General features: G+C 37.1%; 2 protein-coding genes across 4 annotated transcripts in view; one reads left to right on the top strand and one right to left on the bottom strand.

Moving 5' to 3' along the window:
* Positions 1 to 20,530, bottom strand: part of LOC115219868 (serine protease HTRA2, mitochondrial) — a 26,108-nt gene extending 5,578 nt beyond the window's left edge. The window contains exons 1-5 of the mRNA XM_029790165.2: positions 19,717 to 20,530; positions 12,915 to 13,107; positions 11,504 to 11,698; positions 7,393 to 7,425; positions 3,444 to 3,561 (exon numbers count right to left, since the gene is read on the bottom strand). Coding sequence (XP_029646025.1) covers positions 3,444 to 3,561; positions 7,393 to 7,425; positions 11,504 to 11,698; positions 12,915 to 13,107; positions 19,717 to 20,102 — 925 coding nt within the window. The 5' untranslated portion in view covers positions 20,103 to 20,530. The remainder of the gene's footprint in view (positions 1 to 3,443; positions 3,562 to 7,392; positions 7,426 to 11,503; positions 11,699 to 12,914; positions 13,108 to 19,716) is intronic.
* LOC115219869 (Fanconi anemia core complex-associated protein 24-like) lies at positions 18,144 to 22,975 on the top strand. Of its 3 annotated transcripts, none has more exons than XM_036509701.1 (2): positions 18,144 to 19,360; positions 21,163 to 22,975. In XM_036509701.1, the coding sequence occupies exon 2, from the start codon at positions 21,187 to 21,189 to the stop codon at positions 21,859 to 21,861; it is 675 nt and encodes a 224-aa protein (XP_036365594.1). In that variant the 5' UTR covers positions 18,144 to 19,360; positions 21,163 to 21,186; the 3' UTR covers positions 21,862 to 22,975. The 3 variants fall into 3 exon arrangements, with proteins under 3 accessions (XP_036365594.1, XP_036365593.1, XP_029646026.1); XM_036509700.1 differs by having other exon boundaries at positions 18,144 to 19,537; XM_029790166.2 differs by having other exon boundaries at positions 18,145 to 19,576.

The following is a 22,975-nucleotide window of genomic DNA, read 5'->3' as shown; positions in this document are numbered from 1 at the left end:
AGCTAATATATTTTTATATAATGTGGGGTAAGCCATGTATCTCCTTTATACTTATACTTGTCCCTATATTGTACTTCAGCATCCCTGCACCTGGTATAAAGCTACTCCCTCCTCCCTATACTTTCACCTGTCACATTCACAGGGATTTTCCCCTTTCCTGTTCTTTTTAATATCTTTCAACTTACTTAGCAACCACACTAGTGCCTTGTGACACAAAAAACAAACAAACAAACACTCAGTACACACTGTAAGGTGATTAGCATTAGAAAGGGCATCCAGCCATAGAAAACATGCCATAGCTAACCCAAGATTTTGGCACAGCCTTTCATCTTGCTGGATCCTATCAAAGCTTTTAACCTATACCAGCATGGAAAATGGACATTAAATGTTGATTATGAAGAAGATTATATATATATATATATATATATATATATATATATATATATATATATTAGGGAATATTATTCCAAACTTACAAGGAAAAAATTCAATTTAGAAATACTAAATCAAATTTCTCAAAATATAATATATATATATATATATACACAAATTAGAAAAAAAACCCACCTTTTATCAATTCAACAATGAAAAAATTAAATTATACCATATAGAAAAAAATTACATCCTATAGAAGAAATTGAATATAAGATAAAAACATATACCAATGATTAAGTAATGTGAAAAATGATAAATAAAATGTATATATTTGGTAAATATATACCAAATATATATTTATTATTTTGTACATTATTTAATCATTGGTATATGTTTTTATCTTATATTTAATTTATTCTATAGGATGTAATTTTTTCATTGTTGAATTGATAAAAGGTGGTTTTTTTCTAATATATATATATATATATATTAGATCTTTCCTGCAATCGAACTTGGACACAATGCAGCAACAGATCATGGACTGACAACTCAAGCTGGTTGTGGACAAGTTTACCACCATGCATTTTGGGAGGAAAAACCTAGCATCCTCATACTTCCTCCACAACACTAATATTAAGAGGTCTTCTTGTGAATGTGACCTGGGCATTACTGTCAGCAGCAACTTGCATTGGACAAAGCACATCTCTAAAATTGTCAAAAAGGCCAAGGGTATCTTGGCATCCCTCAGAAAGGCCTTTATCAGCCACTCTCCAGCTATCTATTTAAGGCTATATATGGTGTGGTCACATTTGGAATTTGCAGCACCAATCTGGAATCCCTATCTTGCTCAGGACATCGACCTCCTGGAAACTGTTTATAGACGTGCAACCAACTACCCTCCATCAGGCACCTACCATACTCTGAACGCCTTGCTTCCTGGGGCATGGATACATTGAAACTCTGATGTCTGGCAACTGAGTTGGTAAATACCCACAAAATTATTAACCATTGTGCCAACAACAACCTTGAGCACTTTTTAAAAAATTCTATGTGTCTAACACACGTGGGCATACCTACAAAGTCAGTAAACAGCACAGCTTCCATGACTTTCAGAAACATTTTTTCACACACACACAGTTGCTGAAGCATGGAACAAACTACCTGCATCAGTTGTTAGCTGCCAAGACATTGCATCCTTTGAAACCACCATGCTTCCTGAAATTTGCCAACACTACACCTGATATCCCATCCTCCACATGCATGAACACACGTATATCATGATCACACACTGTTCACTTTCCTCACATTAGTACATAATTCTATGTACTATACATGCATTTTTGATAAGTTGTAGTGCACCTGAGCACTAAACAATAATTTCATTATTTTTATTATTATTATTATATATATATCACGTGACCGACCAGACCATCAGATGTTGCTACACATTGCTGGTCACAATGCGTTCGCATTGTTTTAGCCTTCGAATGACGCCACCCCGCTGGCTAAGCGAGCAGGCCAATATATATATATACATGCACCCGTACACACACACACACACACGAATACACATAAGCAAGTTTATATATATATATGAGTGGCTGTGTGGCAAGTAGGTTGCTTATGAACCACATGGTTCAGGTTCAGTCCCACTGCATGGCAACTTGGGCAAGTATCTTCTACTATACCTCAGGCCAACCAAAGCCTTGTGAATGGATTTGGTAGAAGGAAACTGAAAGAAGCCTGTCGTAGCTAACTAACCGTAAAATATCTATTGTAATTCAAATTTAAAAGTATAGGCCAATCGAATGCATCTGTGGAAATTAATACCATGCAAACAGAAGAATTTGACTGATTGCATATATATGCAGATATCTATTTGCCTTGAATAATACTATGGTGGTATTTATTGGTCTTCAGTGTTGCTACAATGTTGTTGTGTGATATATATATTGTTTTATTAGTAATGATGTTGTTAGTAGTAAGAATATTAACATTATTAACTTTTTGTAAAGTAACACAAATTAATATAATGAACTGTTTACTATATATGTCTGCATTAGGTATGAATATATCTGTTGTAATTTCTTAATATTAGTTGAGGAACTGCAACATTCAATATAGAACATTATTATGTTTATTGATATATATTGATTTATATTATTTATATTATTTTATATTATTATGTATATGTATATGTGTATATATATAAGGATATGAGTATATATGCACTCATATTTATATTTATATGTAAAAGATTTTTGGATATGTACTCATACTTACATTAGAATCTCTGAAGAGGCCGTAAGATATTTTTGTTAATGTCTCATTTATACCTGCAATATATGGCTAATAGGTTAAATGAGACATACTTATCTGCATGGCCGAAACAGCTGTCAGTTATAATGTATATGTATTTTTATATCTTGTTATATTTATTTAGTTATATCTCATTATATTGATTGTAATTATTGTACTGTATTAATGTCTAATCTTAATGCTCTTGTGTAGTGTTTTAATAAAGTATATGATTCGGTATTATCTGATAGTTGATGAATGATTTAGATATATTTCTCCATTTTCTCATTTTGTATATATATATATAGATATGCATGTATGTGTATATCTTTGCGTTTGTCCCCCAACATCGCTTGACAACCGATGCTGGTGTGTTTACGTCTCCGTAACCTAGCGGTTCGGCAAAAGAGACCGAAAGAATAAGTACTAGGCTTACAAAGAATAAGTCCTGGTGTCGATTTACTCGACTAAAGGCGGTGCTTCAGCATGGCCACAGTCAAATGACTGAAACAAGTAAAAAAATATATATATATAAGCTTGGTCACAAGTTTCCATTTATCAAATACCACTCAGACAGTACTGGCCAACATGAAAGAATAAATAGTAACATTGACCTCAGTGAAATTAGAAATCAGGCATACTGTACAATGTAGTTTTAGACATGCAATGTCTGAGAAAAAAGACAGGATGGTCATAGCTGGAAAGCATTTGATCATAGTTCTAATCATTCAGGATTGACATGCAGATAAATAACAACAATAACATCTTACGTGTATTAGACAGAAACTGTTCAGTTTTTAAAAGAAACTTCTTTGCATAGTCACTAGGAATGGCAAACGAGATTCCTGTAGTGACTTTGAGTGTATTGATGCCAATAACTTCGCCATCCTGAAAATAACAACAGAAGAATCAACTCAATTTTTTAAATGTCATCAAAGATTCAGTTTCAATTGTTTTTCATTAAGTTGTATCTTTTTTTTTATAAAAAAAACTGACAATATTTTTCTCTTCATCATCATCATCGTTTAACGTCCGTTCTCCATGCTAGCATGGGTTGGACGGTTCGACCGGGGATCTGGGAAGCCAGAAGGCTGCACCAGGCTCCAGTCTTATCTGGCAATGTTTCTACAGCTGGATGCCCTTCCTAATGCCAACCACTCCGTGAGTGTAGTGGGTGCCTCTTACGTGCCACCTGCACATTCAATGAATTTAAATTTGAATTTAATAGTTGTTGTAATAAAGATGATTTCAAATTTTGGCACAAGGCCAACAAGTTTGAGGAAGGGGATATGTTGATCACATTAACTCTAGCGCTCAACTGGTACTTATTTTATCAACCCTGAAAGGATGAAAGGCAAAGTCGATCCTCACAACACAGAGACAGAACATAGAGACAGACAAAATGCTACTTGGCATTTTGTCTGGTGTACCAACAATTCTGCCAGCTGGCTGTCTTAATTGTAGTAATAGTAATAATGATGATGATATAACGAAGTTATTGTATACGGTGCTCAGGTGCACTACAACTCAGAAAAGGAGCCGAAAGTGCATGAATAGAATAAGTCGTAAAAGAAAGAAAAATAAATAAATTGGGGGTGACATCAGGTGTACTATTGGCAAATTTCAGGAAGCATGGAAGATTTGAAGAATGCTGTGTCCCAACAACCAACTACTGATGCAAGTAGTTTATTCTGTTACAGCAATTCTGAGAAATGAAAAAATGTTTCCAAAAGTCATGGGTGCTGTGTTGTTGTTTGGTTTTGTAAGCATGTTCATGAGTATTAAACATATGGAATTCAAATAGTGCCCAAGGTTGTTGTTGGAAAGATGGTGGATAATTTTGTGGGTATCAACCAAGTCAGTTGCCAGAGGGAGCTTTAATGTGCTTATGCCCAGAGAAGCAAGACATTCAGAGTATGGCAGATGCCTGATGGTAGGTATTTGTCTGGTTGCACATTTCTGGATAGTTTCCATGTGATTGATATGCTGAGCAAGATAGGGGTTCTAGACTGGTGATGCAAAAAGTGTGGACATACCATAGCTATATACAGCTTTAAATAGATAGCTGGAGAGCAGCTGACAGGTTTTACTGCATGATGCTAAGTTACCCTTGGCCTTCTTGACAATTTTAGAAATCACCGTTGACAATAATGCCCCAGTTACATTCACATGCAGACTTCTTAAGATTGGTGTTATAGAGGGAATATGTAAAAGCTGGGTTTTCCTTTCCAAAATGTATAATGGTATGCTTATCCACAGCCAGTTTGAGTTATCAGTCAGTAATCCATTGCTACATTGTGTCCAGAAAAGATCCATAATTGCATATAGAATCTGTTTTTTTTTATCCCAACATTGATGTCATCTGCATATTTCAACACTGTAACATTCTTCAAATTGGCATTTGTGTCGTTAATTAAATTAAATGCAAAAATAGGGGTCTAAGAATGGATCCCAATAATACACCAGATGTCATCTCATAGGGTGAAGAATGCTGTCCTAGAACCATAACTACCTCTATTCAACTGAGAATGAAGGACTTCAACCAGTTATAAAGATCATCTTTCACCATAAATCGTTTGTGTAGCATAAAATTGAAGGCTTTAGCAAAGTTAAGATAGACAACAGCCAACCATGAGCTCCCATCAGTGATTTGGATAATGTCTTCAAGAAACTTGATGAGTTGGCTGTAATAGTTGGAGTTAGGGATAAATTCAAATTGTGAGGGTCAAATAAAGCTGGGTGAGTTCCAGAAGTTCCAGAGTGTTTCCCTGACACAGGACTATCAGTTATAAAGATCATCTTTCACCATAAATCGTTTGTGTAGCATAAAATTGAAGGCTTTAGCAAAGTTAAGATAGACAACAGCCAATCAGTGATTTGGATAATGTCTTCAAGAAACTTGATGAGTTGGCAGTAATAGTTGGAGTTAGGGATAAATTCAAATTGTGAGGGTCAAATAAAGCTGTGTGAGTTCCAGAAGTTCCAGAGTGTTTCTCTGACACAGGACTATCAGTTTGGTGATGCAACTAATAAGACTGACTGAATAGGAGTTGACATATGATTTGTGATCATCCTTTTTGAACAGGGAAATGATGCTGGCAATTTTCCACTGCTCTGGAGTGACATAGGTAGTAAGGCAGAATTGGAAGAAGAATGAAAGCCGATGCAAAAGAAAGAACTCGCTGTGTTTGAGAAGTAGATAAGTAACACCGTCAAGACCAGCAGAAATGGTTGCACTTATTCTTGAGGTAGTGTCGCAGTATTGCAGGTGTAAATTTTACAGATGTTATAAAATTTGATGTCAGAGGTGGTGAATATGGTAAATTAGGATTTTCAACAATCATATTTTCACAAAGACTGCTTAATATTTTCCTTCATGTTAGCTGCAGAAGGAAACTTATTTCCATTGTGGAGTAAAGCTGCTTTCAAGCTTACTTTTGAGGAGTCAATAAACAAGCGCTGCTCATTCGTGCTATATTTGTGGTTAAGTTCCTTCATAACAGAATATACATCATTACAAAATACCACACCATCCTCAAGTGAGAAAAAATTTGCAAAATTACAATGTGGAGCACGATAAAAACTAACTTTGGTTTCTTTCTGGAGAAGATTCCAGTTCTTTAAACTGGAACCAAGAAGTTCAGCTTGCTTTTTCGACAAGTTTAAATCCTGCACAAAATCATTCAGATCTCCCTGACTCAACAAATGTGATTCACTTGAAAAACAGATAGGCTCAAAGTCCATGTTTCTGTTTCTTTCTCCAAATCTTCATCTCTTGACTTGTCACTAAGTGTCATTTGTTTTGGAGGGTCAGGTACAGGTAAGTGTTGACTACGAAGTACTGGTTTCATAGCAGATTGTAAATTAAAATATTTTACAGTATGCTTGGATTTTGATGTTATACCTTGTATATTTGTCATGCAGAAGTAGCAATCTGAAGTGTGATCTTTAGGCTCTCTCCAAATCATAGGGATGGCAAAAGATATATGGCAGGAACCTTTGGCCCATGCAGTGAGCAGCCTGACACTGGTTACACAACACTTTTTAATCAATGGTGTTAAATGTCTTTGTGACTTGAATGTTAAGTTATCCCAAATATAGCAAAAGTTGTTGGCAATGTTTATACAGTTTCTTGGCATTATGAAGGTGAATGGAAAACGTGAACTTAGTACACAACCGCACACCTACACTTCAAGCACAGTACTCATAAAGCATCGGTGACTCATTGACTCAGTGCTTGCCAAGCTTCAGTGACTCATTGACTCAGTGTTTGCCAAACTTCAGTGACTCATAGCTAGATTTATGATTTCATTAATAATAATAATAATAATAATAATAATAATTGTGTACAGTGCTCAGGTGCACTACAACTCATCTAAAGTGTATATATAATCAGGTGTAGTTTCGGCGGATTTCGGAAAGCATGAGGGCCTTAAAGGATGCAGTGTCAGGTTAATTCTATTCATAAACATTTAAATTAGGAGTATTTCTTAAACCAGAAGCTTCACATTTCAACAGCTTAACTGAAATTTAGTCCACGTAACAGGAACTGAGAGAGATATCGTGGAGCAGAGAAACTGTGGGTGATACAGATATTTTGACTTAATTTTTGAATTCTACATGCAAAAAACATGATACATATATTCTTTTTCTTGGGACAAATTCTTTGTTGACCAGTGTTATTTTCATAGCTAATTAAAAAATTACAATAAAACTCACCAGATTGATCAAGGGTCCACCAGAATTGCCAAACTAGAAAGTATAAAAGATTTTTAAAATAAATTAAAAATACAGGAACAAAACAAAATACTAACATCAATTATCTATCTTTCAGTAAAATAAATTTCTCATTTGTATATTTCTTTAAATATATGTTATGATTTTTTCTAAATTTTTATCAACATAATTGCAATCTACTCCACTGAGAACCTATCACTATAAAATTTTAGTTAAAAAATTATGCATCTTTCACAAAATTATAAGAGGCTCATTTTGCATTGAGCGTGGTTGTTGCCAGTACCACCTGACTGGCCCTCGTGCTGGTGGCACGTAAAAGCACCCACTACACTCTCAGAGTGGTTGGCATTAGGAAGGCACCCAGATGTAGAAACTCTGCCAGATCAGATTGGGGTCTGGTGCAGCCATCTGGTTCGCCAGACCTCAGTCAAATCGTCCAACCCATGCTAGCATGGAAAGCGGACATTAAACGATGATGATGATGATGATGATATTGACTCTCTCTCTATCTCTTTTTTTTTATTCTGTCTATATGAAGTAACGCATGACTAGGAATCAGCCAATCAACATTTATATCATCTGAGAGAGAGAAAGAGAGAAAGACAGTGAGATAGATAGAAGATATGTAGATTGACAAACGGAAAGAAAGAATGCAACAATAAACCAGCAATGGTGACTGTATGTGGTTGGTGAACCTACTACAAATAACACATTCAGGCTTAAATCACATTCCAGCTTCATAAACAAGAAAGAACACACTAGGGAAATACCTAGGGACTTATAGAAAAGTGACTGACCATAACTGGAATGTCATTCTCTCTCTCTCTATATATATATATATACGTGCAGGTGGCACGTATAAAGCACCCACTACACTCACGGAGTGGTTGGCATTAGGAAGGGCATCCAGCTGTAGAAACATTGCCAGATAAGACTGGAGCCTGGTGCAGCCTTCTGGCTTCCCAGATCCCCGGTCGAACCGTCCAACCCATGCTAGCATGGAGAACGGACGTTTAAACGATGATGATGAGATATATATATATATATATATATATATATATATATATACACACACACATACTCAATCAAGGTTGACCTGAGGCTAAACAACATGGATGCTTGAACTGTAGAGATAGCAACTAAATGATATTACACTACACATTATTGACTTCAGAATTGAGGGACACATCGGATAAAGAAGGCTTATATATGTTGTGTCTGGGATCAGGACTTGCCTTCTATTTTTATAAAACACCATAACAGGGTTCAAGGAGGATTTGACTGCTATTTCTAGTAACTTAAGAACAGCTGTTAGAGGGATAGCCACCTGGCTCAAATGTGACCTATTTCTTGGAAATGTTGGAGGTATGAGGTGTTGTGATATTCATACTGCTTTTTAACCCTTTAGCATTTAATTTGGCCTTAAATAGCCCAAATCATTTTCTTTTTATGTTCAATTGGCCACTCACACCTACTCTAGTTGTCGGAGCACAGCATCCTTCAAAGGTTAGTTGTCGGAGCACTGCATCCTTCAAAACTTCCATGCTTCCTGAGATTCGCCAACACTACACTTGATTTTCTCCCCTCCATACACACACAAGCATGTATCTGACTCATACACTGTTCACTTTCCAGACATTTCTACATTACTGCATGTACTTTATATGCACTTTCTGACAAGTTGTGGTGCACCTGAGCACTGTATACAATAATTTCATTATTATCTACAATGTCAATCTAAAAATAAAGTCTTATTGAAATCTCAAAGCTTCAGGATAACAAATGATTAATTCAAAACAATGTGAATAAATAAGCATTACATTTGATAGCGTAATCTGAATATAAAGAGTTAAGAGTATATTATCAGATATAATGTAAATACACCAGCCATGAAGGAAAACCAGATTTTTCTCAGTACACAGAGGAGTTTACCACTTCTTATTGTTACTTATGGTTAACAAGTTTGCTTTGCAGTATGTGGTCTTGATTTTGTCCCAGTGTGCAGTTCCTTGGCAAAGTATCTTCTACCATAATCATGGACAGTAGGGCTTGGTAAAAGGAAATTACAGAAGCCTGCCTTTATACATCATCATTTAACGGCCATTTTCCATGCTAGCATGGGTTGGACAGTTTGACAGGAGCTGGGCAGCTGAAGAGCTGCCCAGATTCCTTGTCTGTTTTGGCATGGTTTCTACAGCCGGATGCCTTTTCTAACACTAACCACTTTACAGAATGTACTGGGTGATTTTACACAGCACCAGCACAGGTGCTTTTTACATGGCACCAGCACCCAGGAGCCTGCAAGATTAGGAATGCTCAATTGGAGAGGGATGCAGGAGACATACCTGTATGCAAGGACAACCTTGATTTTATTTAACTTGATGCGTCTTCTCAAACACAGCAAATAGCAATTTGTCTTGGTCTCCTATCATCCCCTCTGTGAGGCCCAATGTCTGATGATCCTTTCTCACCACTGTCCCATATCTTCCTGGGTCAAACCCTTCCACACATTCTCTCCACAATTAGGGATTGGCACTTCTTTATCCCATTGTCTTCATCCATATGCATCACATGACCATACCAGCACAGTCTTCTCTCCTGCACACTACATCTGATGATTCACATACCCAATTTTTATCTCAAATCACTTACACTCTGTCATATATGCACACTGACATTACCCATCCAGCAGAGCATACTAGCTTCATTTCTTTTAAGCCTTCACATATCCTCAGTAGTCACAGCCCATGTCTCACTGTCATGTAGCACAGCTGTTTGTACACAGGAATCATACGATCTGAGTTTCACTTTGAGGGAGAGGCACTTCATTAACTAACAGAGATAGTAGCTCTTTAAATTTTCTGTAGCCTATTCGTATACTAGCAGCTATGCTTTCAGAACAACCTCCAACACTACTAACTTGATCACCTACGTAACAGAAATTGTCTACTATTTCTAAGGATCCTCCCTGACATGAAGGAATCTATTTTTTGTACAATCCTGTTGTTTAATGTACCTGCACATCTGTCACATGTAAAAATACTTTCTCTGTTAGTCATTCAGTGATACCACCGCACCTCTTGTGTGTACATAGCTTGCACTGAGTACACCATATGGAGTTTCTTCTGACACCTTACACACACACACACAACACACACACACACACACACGCAAACACACACAGAGGCACATGCATGGCTGTGTAGGAAGAAGTTTGTTTCAAAACTGATCCACTGCATGGCACCTTGGGCAAGTGTTCTCTGCTATAGCTCTGGTGCAACCAAAACCTTACAAGAGGACTTGAGAAACAGAAACTGAAAAAAGTCCATCATATATGCGTATATGTGTGTGTGTGTGTAAGCATCTGTTACATCTCTCTTTCTTTGTCTTAACCACATAGCCATGCCTGCACCTATGTATACACACCCACATAAATATATACACACTTGGTGTAAAACTCAATTTTCATATACTTCAGAACAAAGGATTAGTTGAGTAAAGAGTGGTAATAAGAAAATGTTGTCATCTCATTTTCTCATATGTGTGTGTGTGTGTGTGTATAAACAGACACACACACACATTTTAGTTAATTTTAGTCAAATGAATCGACCCCAGAATTTATTTTTTAAGCCTGGTACCCATTCTATCAGTCTCTTTTGCAGAACTGCTAAATTACAGGGATGTAAATACTCCAACACTGGGTTGTCAAGTGGTGGTGAGGATGAATACAGACACACACACACACATATATATATATGTATCTCCATATCCTCTCTCATATATATATATATATATATACACACACACATGATGGGCTTCTTTCAGTTTCCATCTACCAAATCTACTCATGAGGCTGACTAAAGCCTCATGAGTAGAAGACACATGCCCCTCTTTGAAGGATGTGAATATTGTCAAGAGAAATGAAAAGCTATTCTGAAATTCGCTCTACCATACATTATCCTTTGTCACCCTCATCATTAAAAACACAGTAAATTCATGACTGGGTCAACTGGAAACCTGGAATGAAGAAAACCAATAAAAATATTTCTCTGTCATTGTTGTGGAAATTACAAGACAGCAATAACAAGCTTACGTTTATGACAGCATCTGTCTGTATATAGGACATGTTCTGATGATGGAGTCCCAGCTCTTCACTGCCTCTCAATGGTGTGCTTACAATTCCTGATGTGACAGTGTTTGCTAGAGAAAAGGGGCTTCCCATTGCTATTACCCATTCACCTGTCCGTAGAGACTCTGACTTTCCCAGTTTCAAGACAGGCAGTTTGGACTGAAAGATATCAAAAAAGATAAAACACATAAACAAATTTATTTTGTTATCGTAACCCTTTTCATATATTTCTGATGCAATACACTGCCTTTGTTTCAAATGATTTTGAAAATTAAGAAGTATTTAGAAAACTTAGTTATAATTAAGCTAGAGTTTGGAACATGAATTAGTTTCAAATTTTGGCACAAAGCCAGTAATTTCAGAGGAAAGGGATAAGTTGATTCCAACGGTACAACGGGTACTTTATTTTATTGACCTTGAAAGGATAAAAGGCAAAGTCGACCATGGTGAAATTTGAACTTGAGAATGTAAGGACAGATGAAATGCAGCTAAATCACTTTAAAACAAAGAAGTTTGTATCATTGAATCAGAGGTAGTCTCAGATAGGTTGGTATCAAAAGGGTTAAAGTGAAATAGTTCAAATCTTAGAAATTGAAACTTGACTGAAGAATAGACACAAAGGTCGAAAAGTCATGTATACTGAGGGGTGTGAGACAAAATTTTTCACTTTTTTTTTTTAGGAGGGTGTGTGGTATTTGTTAGAGTACCACTGCCCTATCATCCTCAGACAAAATTAGTGTGACAATATTCAAGTTTAGCCCTTTAGTGTTTAAACCAACCATATGTGACCCAAATATTCTACTTCTTTTATAAAAAAAATGAACAATTTTACCATTGAAATTTTGAAGTTACAGGATAATGCATGATTAATTCAAAGCAATGTGAATAAATAAGCATTACACTTGACAGAGAATGTGAAAGAGTTAAATATCTTCAGTAACATATTTATATATGGTAGAGCAAAAGGTGCCAAACTTTGGTATCAAAACCTACCACTCCCTGCGCCACGGAAGACGCTGCCAGCTACCACCAATCAACAAAAAGGCTGGCCAGGCAGCAAAAACCCTGCGAGAGTCAAGTCTGTTGGTTCAAGGAGCACAACTATTCAACTCCATTCCGGTATATGTCAGAAATCTATCAGAATGTAGTGTGGAATCATTCAAATTGCAGCTGGATAGATACTTAAGCACCATTAGAGATGAACCCCATCTCCCAGGATATACACAACGAGCACAAACTGACTCAAACTCGCTCCTACACATGTCAAAATTAAACAGAGAATACAACCTGGCAACCACACCAGACTCTGAGGGTGGAGTCTTCGACTTGGCCTGAGCATGGACTCAAACTCAAATGAAATGAAATGAATACCTACAGCATTTATCTTGATTGTAGCCAGGTCCGACACTGGGTCTGTTATTAAGACTGTACCATTTATTTTCCTCCCATCATGTAATTTAACAACAACATTTGTTCTGTTAGCTACCACATGAGCATTTGTAAGAATAATACCATTTTCGTTTACTATGAAACCAGATCCATTTGACAAAACAGAATGAAAAGGACTCCTGCAAAGAGAAAACAATGCTGGTTACACTGAGAATGAGTTCACCTAAAGGTACCTCCAATGTACTTTTTGTGTTAATGTTAAAAAGCATTCAATGTTTTCTGGGTGTTTCTGTTTGATATCTATATATATAAAACTGTAGTTGTGTGAGTGTCTGTCCCCTTCGATTTAGATTCCTAACTACTCCCACATTTTGTGGTGCAGTTTAACCAAATTCGGGTATCTTATAGTCGTAATTCATATCGAGCCCGTCTGGCTATTAGCGCGCGTCTACGATGAGTCTACGATTTTAAAAATAATTTAACATCATTTTTTATTCCATTTTAATGCATATTTTGCCGTGTGTCGATGGCGGCAGAGTTGGCGTCCATGGTCACACCTGCACCTGTGTTGCTTTTCCCCCTTCTTCCCTCCCTCGTGAAGCTGTGGGGAAGGGAGTGTAAGAAATCAACGTCGTAAAGCGTTGTCAAGGAGACCAGCATTCTTTTAGAACAACGACTTCATGGCTCGAAGACACCAAAACAGAAATGGCTAAGAAAGCCCGAATTGGCATCTATAAGGGAAGTAACTCTCTAAAAATGCTTATATAGTTATTTCCCTTACAAACCCGAGCAACGCCGGGCGATACTGCTAGTCATTAATATTATCTTATTTCCATGCTGGACAAAAAGCTTAGCAACATTTCTTCTGGCTTACATTTTGAGTTCAAATACTGCTAGAGTCACCTTTGCTTTTCATCCCTTCAGGGTCAATAAGATAAGTATTAATTGAGCACTGGTGGGGTGATATAATCAACTTACATACCTCTCTTCAAAATTGCTAGCTCTGTACCAAAATCAGAGAGAATTATTCGTTCGATCTTTCCTAACAATCTATTGTTTCCCTCTCTTTTGTATATCAGCTTTATATCTTCCTCCTCATTTGGCACATTTTCATTTTTACTAAATTTGTGGAAGCTCAGTATTAATCTGAATGACTTGTGATTCAATTTCACAACTATAAATTATCCTTCAGAGATAAGGTGGTGGTGGTGGTGGTGATGCTCCTCTTCATTTATTTTCAACACTTTTTGCTTTCTCCCATTCTCCTTCTTCTATACCTTCTCTTATTTGGACATATTTACAAAGTAAGAAAACAGCACAGTTCCCATGACTTCAGGAAATATTTTTTCACGCTGAGAGTTGCTGAAGCATGGAACAAACTGCCGGTATCGGTTGTTAGTTGTCGGAGCACTGCATCCTTCAAAACTTCCATGCTTCCTGAGATTCGCCAACACTACACTTGATTTTCTCCCCTCCATACACACACAAGCATGTATCTGACTCATACACTGTTCACTTTCCAGACATTTCTACATTACTGCATGTACTTTATATGCACTTTCTGACCAGTTGTGGTGCACCTGAGCACTGTATACAATAATTTCATTATTATTATTATTTTTATTATTATTTTTTTCCATAATGGCCTGCCACTTGGTACTTGACAAGTACTTTGTTTTACTGACCTCAGGAGGATGAAAGGCAAAACTGATCTCAGCAGGATTTGAACTCAGAATGTAAGGGATCGTAACTAAATACTGGAAAGCATTTTGTCCAATGCTCAAATTATTTATTCAGTAATAATTATTTTGTATGAGAAGCACAAAGGACTGAAATTAAATTCACTCAAATGAATTTGATTGGTCTAATTTTATCAATTTTAGACTGATGAAAAGCATAGGATCTTTATAAATAATTTTAGGATTTTTAACATTGGCACAAGAAACAAGCAATAAAAAGCAAACTTGACACAGCACGGTTGGATATGTATATGCAGAATGAGAAATCTCAGAGCTACAAATTCTGCCAGTCTAATAATAATCATAATAATGGCTTCAAATTTTGGCACAAAGCCAGCAATTTTTGGGAAGGTGTGCAAGTCAATTACATCAAACCCAATACTCAAGTGATATTTATTTCATTACTACAAGAGGATGAAAGGTGAAGTTAACTCAGTAGAATTTTAAACCAAAATATAAAGATGGATGAAATGCTGATAAGCTTTTTTCCAGTGTACTAACAATTCTGCCAGATCACCACCTTAATATCTAATAATGATAATAATAATTCTTTGTATTAAAGGCACAAAGCCTGAGATTTTGGAGAAAGGGACTAGTTGATTACATCAACCCCAGTGTTTCACTGGTACTTAATTTTTTGACCCCGAAAGGATGAAAGGCAAAGTTGACCTCAGTGGAATTTTAAATTAGAACGTAGTAGCAGACAAAATCCCACTAAGCATTTCACCTGGTGTGCTAACGATTCTGCCAGCTTGCTGCTTTCCATAATAACAATAATAATAATAATAATGGTTTCTTTTATTTGCCACCAGGGCGAAGGATAAGGAGGATAATACAAAGACAGAAATAACAATAATATGAGGCAAGTGAGGATCAGAATCGAAATCGATCAATGGAAATTGCAGATGTGTTACCAGTGCCGGTGGCATGTAAGAGAACTTTCCGTTTCGCGACCGTTGCCAGCACCGCCCCGTTTCGTGTCCGTTGCCAGCCTCGCCTGGCCCTCGTGCCGGTGGCACATAAAAAGCACCATCCGTTCGTGGCCGTTTGCCAGCTCTGTCTGGCACCAGTGCGGGTGGCACGTAAAAAGCACCCACTACACTCACGGAGTGGTTGGCGTTAGGAAGGGCATCCAGCCGTAGAAACACTGCCAGATTTGACTGGGCCTGATGAAGCCTTCTGGCTTCACAGACCCCAGTAGAACCGTCCAACCCATGCTAGCATGGAAAACGGACGCTAAATGATGATGATGATGATGATGATAATGCCCTGATGCAGTACCAGGCAGTGGCTCTCATGGCTTCTGATCTTAACTGATTGGAAGTGTTATCATGTACATTGTTTTGTCTTGGTATAAAAGATGGGCTACAGCAAATATTCTGCTCAATACCACAGATTTGCTTGTCAGTTGTTTGACCGTAACCAGTTGAGCATGCCCCTTAGTGGCTGACGATATGTGCATCTCTGATCATGAGCAGAAGTAATGGGGGAGCATCATAGCCATGTGTTGACAGGAATTCTTTGGGGTTTGAATAATTCGCTTCTGGAAACATGGGTGTTTTGTTCAACATCCTTAAACAACCATTATTCAGGGACCTTTTGAGCGGGATGGGTTACTCGACCAGAAGAAGATTCTAACTGGGCCCCACTTGCAAGATCATGTGCTGTTTATCTTGATATGAAATAACCATGTTGCACACATATGGTTGTGATGCATGTGCCTAGTGAACCCTTATCAGACGGGTAGTCATGATGGGTATACTGGGCTTCGTATATATTACCCCAGTGTCACTTTGATGGCATGCACTGCTCTCTCACTCAATAATAATAATAATAATAATAATAATAATAATAGTGTCTAATTTAGGCATAAGGCCAACAATTTTAAATTGGGAGAGTTGATACTCTTGACTCCAGTACTCGAAGTACTTATTTTGTTGATCCTGAAATGATGAAACAGTAAACTTCATTTGCGTGTGCTATCAACTCAGAAAGAGAAGGGAGATAACTAAGTATGATATCTCTTCCAGTGATAAAAGTTGTTATTTTGTGAGGTTTGAAATCAGAACACAGGATGATATTACAAAATACTTGAAAGACTTTTGCATTCATATTCTCAATTCTGTCATATACTGCTAATAAAAAATGTAGTTTATATTGTAGTAAGCTGACAATTATGATATCAAATAAATTACAGTTTATGATTATAAATGACTTTTTCTTTTAAAAACCTTTCAGTCAAAAGGTAAGGTGCTGCCTATAACTTCTTATAAATTTTATTATTTGGAGCTGGTAGAAGAGAAGAAGAGAGAAAGGTAGCCTCAAACCAGAGATGTGGCCCGAATGCTTGCAATAGAGTAGAGTTGGCTAAATGTACCAAAGGTGGCAAGCAATGGTGTTGAAACCAGGTGACATATTAAGTCAACCTGCCAAGGAAGCCATGGCAGGAATTGAACTCAGAACACAAAGCATCCAGTCAACATACAGTTCCATCAATCCACATCCTTGGATTGTGACTTTTCTTTTCATCAACTCCATAAAAGATGAAAAGCAAAGTTGACCTTGGTGGGATTTGAGCTCTAAGCACAGGTAGTAAGAAGAAATACAAATACTTCGAAGCCTTCAGTCCAATGCTCTGATCACTGCTAATTCACCACTATACTCTTGACTCTTTTACTTGTTTCAGTCATTTGACTGCGGCCATGCTGGAGCACCGCCTTTAATCGAGCAACTCGATCCAGGGACTTATTCTTTTGTAAGCCCAGTACTTATTCTATCGGTCTCCTTTGCCGAACCGCTAAGTAACGGGGACATAAACACACCAGCATCGGTTGTCAAGCAATGCTAGGAGGACAAACACAGACACACAAACGCATATATATATATATATATATATACATATGTACGACGGGCTTCTTTCAGTTTCCGTCTACCAAATCCACTCACAAGGCTTTGGTCGGCCCGAGGCTACAGTAGAAGACACTTGCCCAAGGTGCCACGCAGTGGGACTGAACCCGGAACCATGTGGTTGGTAAACAAGCTACTTACCACACAGCCACTCCTGCGCCTATGAGAGCATTCTATAGTGCCTTTGAGCATGTTATATTCTAAATACCTCAGGCTATATAATTTTTTCTACCACAGACATAAGGTTTGAAATTCTTGTAGAGAGGGTCTAAGGGGTTCTCAACCATTTTTTTTTTTTTATCTATAGCCAAGAATAGATAACAAAGAATGTAATCTTAAATATACAAGAAGATGGAATGATTGTGGTTGGAATGTCTATGCGCATAGAATGACTTAGAAATAACAGCACTTCACATTGCCCTCTACTACGTCTACACTGTATCATCTCAAATACAATACATTCAGACAGCTGCTCTGCTGTTTTCTACATAAGATCATCATCATCCTCATCATCGTTTAACGTCCGCTTTCCATGCTAGCATGGGTTGGACGGTTCACATTTGAATTGTGTTCACCTTGATCACCACCAGCAAAATCTAATGAAGGATCCTCTGTGGAGTTTTGGAATAGCTATTATGGGGAAAGGAAATGGGGTGAAAAGCAAGAAAATGGACTGAAACAATATCTGAATTTAAAAAAAATAATTCTTTTAATTTCTTTGAGAATTATAATTTCCGTTGTATGAAACACAAGAATATTAAAAGAAAACGAAGGAAATAAACCTCTCTCTTTCCTCTTCTCATGAAGTATAGGGCTTCGAGGGCTAGACATTCCCAAACTCCATTTGACCTCTACATCAGTAGTTCCCAACAGGCGTCCATATGACCCTTGCGGGGACATATAAGATTTTGTTGTTAAAGTTTAAGTACAATACATTAGTCATACTTCTACAATACACAAAATACTTTTTTTAAACATCAAATGTCTATGAGGGTCCAGTATTGTAAAATAGGAATCAAAGGGGTCCCTAGGTAAAAAATGGTTAAGAAATACTGCTCAACATGATCGCTAGTACCTTTCTAATATCAGTGGTGGTGAGAGGGGTCTCTCATTCGGAGAGTGAAGGACAGTGCCCAAGATTTTTTTTCCAGTTCTAGAGTTCCCAAATTGGTGGGGATGAAGGAAGGATCGGAGATCTAGCCCAAGTCCTTTCAAACAGGCAAAGGTGGTGGTGTTAATACAGGTGACCGATTAGTTCAGCTAACGAAGAACATTGACGTCCCTTCCACCGGGCTTCCATCAACCAAAGTCCACTGACAAGGCTTTGCTGAACTTTAGGTTATTGTGAAATACACTTGCTAAAAGTTCCACACAATGGGACCTACCCGAAACCACCACAGAGTGCGAAACGAACTTCTTAACCATGCAACACTGTCTGCTAGAAATAGCAGCCAAATCTCACTCAAGTGAGAACACATTAGATAATGATGTAATCCTAAAAATTACAGCTTGGGAGAAAAAAAGAAAAACAAGTCAGTCACATCTGGAGAGTGCGCCTTTGGCCATAGATCAACTCGATCAGAGTTAACCCGAGGTTAAACAACCACAATAATAAATAAACAAAAACAAACTGAACAGTGAAAAGGGTGCAACAAGCTCCGACTGTAACACATGCACCATATTCAATCAACCACTGCATGTCAGAATACAGTGTTCCTCAACCAAAACGGAGGTGTGGTTTATCCGGAGATAGGGATCTGTGGATCGGACCGAGCCATAGATCTCGGTGAGTGTTGAGCTTGGACAAAACAGCAATTACCACTACGTATAATACATCCCCATATAACCAAACATTGTGATGTGAGTTATATAAAACGGTCCCAGACTTGACTGAATGAAGTATGATCATATATACAGCGTACAGACTTCCTAATAGTCCGAAGGTCTAACTCCGGTTCCATAGGTATTGCATCATTTATAGTGAGCACGTGGAAGTTTAACAGTAAGTAAGATACCTAATCATTATAACAACATAGATCAAAATATATTAAAATAGATATCCAATTCGAAAAAATTATATCTAACTAAGCTAATCTGGCATTCCAACTTTGAATCTTTTAATTAAATTTAATTGAAACTCACCTGGCCACAACTTCTATATAAACGACAGCTGGCACAGCTTTTTCCACTATATCAGCAATGAAATTGTATTTAACACGATTGCTGACTGTATTAGAAGTATTTTCAGTGTCTTCATTATAATCATCATCGTTCTTGTCGTTAGAAACAGCAAGAACTGGTCTCAAATAATACTTTAAGCCCACAGATCCTAAGAGCCCGAGGCCCGCCAAAGTACTTAATAATCGTAAATTTAAATGTCTCAGCTTCTCACCGTGTCCTCGCAGGGAATTAGTCGACAAATTCATGAAGTTTCTTGGCTTTGACGACAGCCTATAATATTGAAATATTCCATTTCCCCGTAAGATTTGTCTGCCGACAGTTATATAAGTCCGGATGGGTGAGGCCATGTTGTGTCTATCTTCCAAGATGTTTATTACTTTTAACCTTAATTAATGATGCATATTGTAAGGACAGTTGTTGTTAGTGGTGGCGACGTTGGTCGACTTGTAGATCGGGTTAGGGTGGCTTCAAGACATTTCTGAAGACAAGGAACGTCGTCCCAACTGGTTTCTTCTACACATAACCCCACGTACATAAACATAAAGCTAATACCTCACTTAAACACGTATACGTAGGTACATGTGCTCTTTTGTGCCCGTATTTAAAGTAAATTAATATTCAGTAGTGATCTTCTCTGTTTTGTGTTCGAATCCCGCCGGTGACTTTGTCTTTCATTCGTAAGGTATCGATAAGAGACCAGGTATGAATTTATGTAGTCAACTGTAGACGCCCTCCTTACCAAAACAACATTAAAAATACTTGCCATGTGTTTAAACAAAAAATATTATTAATATTATGTGCGTATGTAAATTTAGTTTAGTTGTAATTCATTATATTTATTTTTGCTTTATTTAAAAAAAAGTTGATATTTGCAGGATAAAATTTTCCGGCAATCCTTATATATATATATATATATATATATAAAGTGTGTGTCTATATATATAAAGTATGTCTATATATATATATATATATAAAGTGTGTGTCTATATATATATAAAGTGTGTGTCTATATATATATATATATAAAGTGTGTGTCTATATATATATATATTGTTAGTAAATGGAAATTGTAATTACAGCATTAATATTTTGCAATAGCTAATTAAATCATTAATTTAAAAATAAAAATAAAACCAGTAATATTTGGTCGACATATGCATACGTTGTATTAGTCTTTATATATTAACGTTTATGCAAAATATCGCTATAATGATATTATTTTTTTATATTTTCAATAGAAATAACAAAATAAAATAAGTTACAAAAACTAATATTTTTTTTTCAAGTACGAAAGTAAATATTCTAAAGTTTCATATTTTGATGGCGGTTTGTTTTGACTTTCACTTTTCACATTTTGAATGTCTTTCTTTTTTCCCCCTCTCTCATCTACTCTTCCTTTCTTTGTAGCTCACAATACACTTCAGATTGACAATGAATATTTCTAATCAACAACTGAACACACAGCAAAGTAAAACTTCAGTAGACCCCGAAAATAAAATCGTCCCAAATCACATCATGGTTAATTCACGTTGGTGCAACTCAGAATTGGTGACCAAAATTCAGGCCAATGTTCGTGTTTTGTTCTTCGACGACAAACCCGACATCGATTTTCGTCCTGCAAATAGTGTGTGCGTGGTTTACATCTCGGAGGCAGAGTTGGTGTCTCAGGCTACAGCCTATAAGAAAAAGATGGTGAGACTGAGAAGAGCTGACGTCTTCAAAATAATCGTCCTCGCCGAAAAGACATCCATGACGACACAGTATTACGCCAATGTCCAGAATTTTTGCGTGTTTGAACTAGGATTAGTCTTGCTACCTGTTTCCTCGCAAGCTGACGCCGCCGGGATTCTCACACAACTCTTTTATACAGGCACGCAACCAGAGAAGAATCCCTTCAAGCGAATACGAAATTCTTCTGAAGAAGATCAAAGTTCAAGTTCTCTATTGGCAACACTGCAATGTATACCAGGTCTAGGTGTTACCAATGCAAAGTTATTGTTAGTAAATTTCGGCTCCATCAACGGCATAATTGAAGCCTCTTTCGAGAGTCTGAGCAACGTAGTTGGCAAAAGTATAGCCGCACGTATAATAGATTTTCTCAGTTGAATCTCAAGTTTGACAGCATAGTTGCTTATGAATCAACCTTTAAAAGACATTCTTGTTATACTTACTGAAGAAGGCCAGAAGCAATAACGTACGGTTTACTATATCTATTGCAGGAAAATAGACTCGGTACTATATAACTGAAGGTGGACAAGCTTGAAGGAAGACAGACCTCCAGCTCTGTTAAATATGTTATATTTATGACAGATGGAATCAACACTGTATAGTCTGAATACAGATTAATTCAACACTCTTATAGTTTGTTGAATCCAACACTACAGATAGAGAGGGGTCTTGCCCAATACTGTATAGTCTCATTCAACACAATATGGATAGAAGGACAAATACAGACTGAAGGAGGACATGTTCAATATTGTATGGACTGAAACTGAAGAAGGACAGATCAAACGTACAATTTTATCAAACTCATTAGTGCACTATTCAACGGTGAATTCTCTCAACTTCATACAATATGAAAGACAGCCCAAACACTTTACAGTCTGAAGAAGAGTTTGACAGACAGATAACGGACCAAAAATTGTACAGTTTGAAGGACAGATCAAACTGTACAAGTCTGGGAGACAGATCAAACAGTGTACAAGATAGTCAAGTGTTGTATTGTATAGACAGCACTAAACAGTCAGAAGGATAAACCAGACACTAGAGTTTGTTCAAATTATTAAATGGGGAACAGACTAAACTTTGTACAATTTGTTAAAATTATTTGGAAAATTCCCACCCACTTGCACTCCTAGTTTCCTCTGTTTCCACTCACTTTTCACCTCATATCTTGAGGTGCAATCTGGATGATATCTCATCACAACTACTACTGCTCATTAATTCACTCATAAATATAAGTAGTCATGTAGCTTGTCTACGAGGACCTGCTCTGCCCCATCTCCTCTTATACCTTAACTTTCATCTCCAAGCATAAAGCACCCCACTCTGCCTTGGGTTTTTGTAGTCTTACAAGCTGTATAGCAGCCTCACTAGTGCTGGTAGCACAAGAAAAGCACACTACATGCTGTAAACTGGTTGGCATTAGGAAAGGCATCCAGCCATAGAAACCATAACAAATACACTAGATCACAATGCAGTCCTTGGACACATCAGGTCT

This window comes from Octopus sinensis, linkage group LG15 (genome assembly GCF_006345805.1).
Source record: "Octopus sinensis linkage group LG15, ASM634580v1, whole genome shotgun sequence".
Classification (NCBI taxonomy): Eukaryota; Metazoa; Mollusca; class Cephalopoda; order Octopoda; family Octopodidae; genus Octopus; species Octopus sinensis.
The sequence above is the reverse complement of the archived record's forward strand: the minus strand, read 5'-3'. Positions and strand labels throughout refer to the sequence as shown.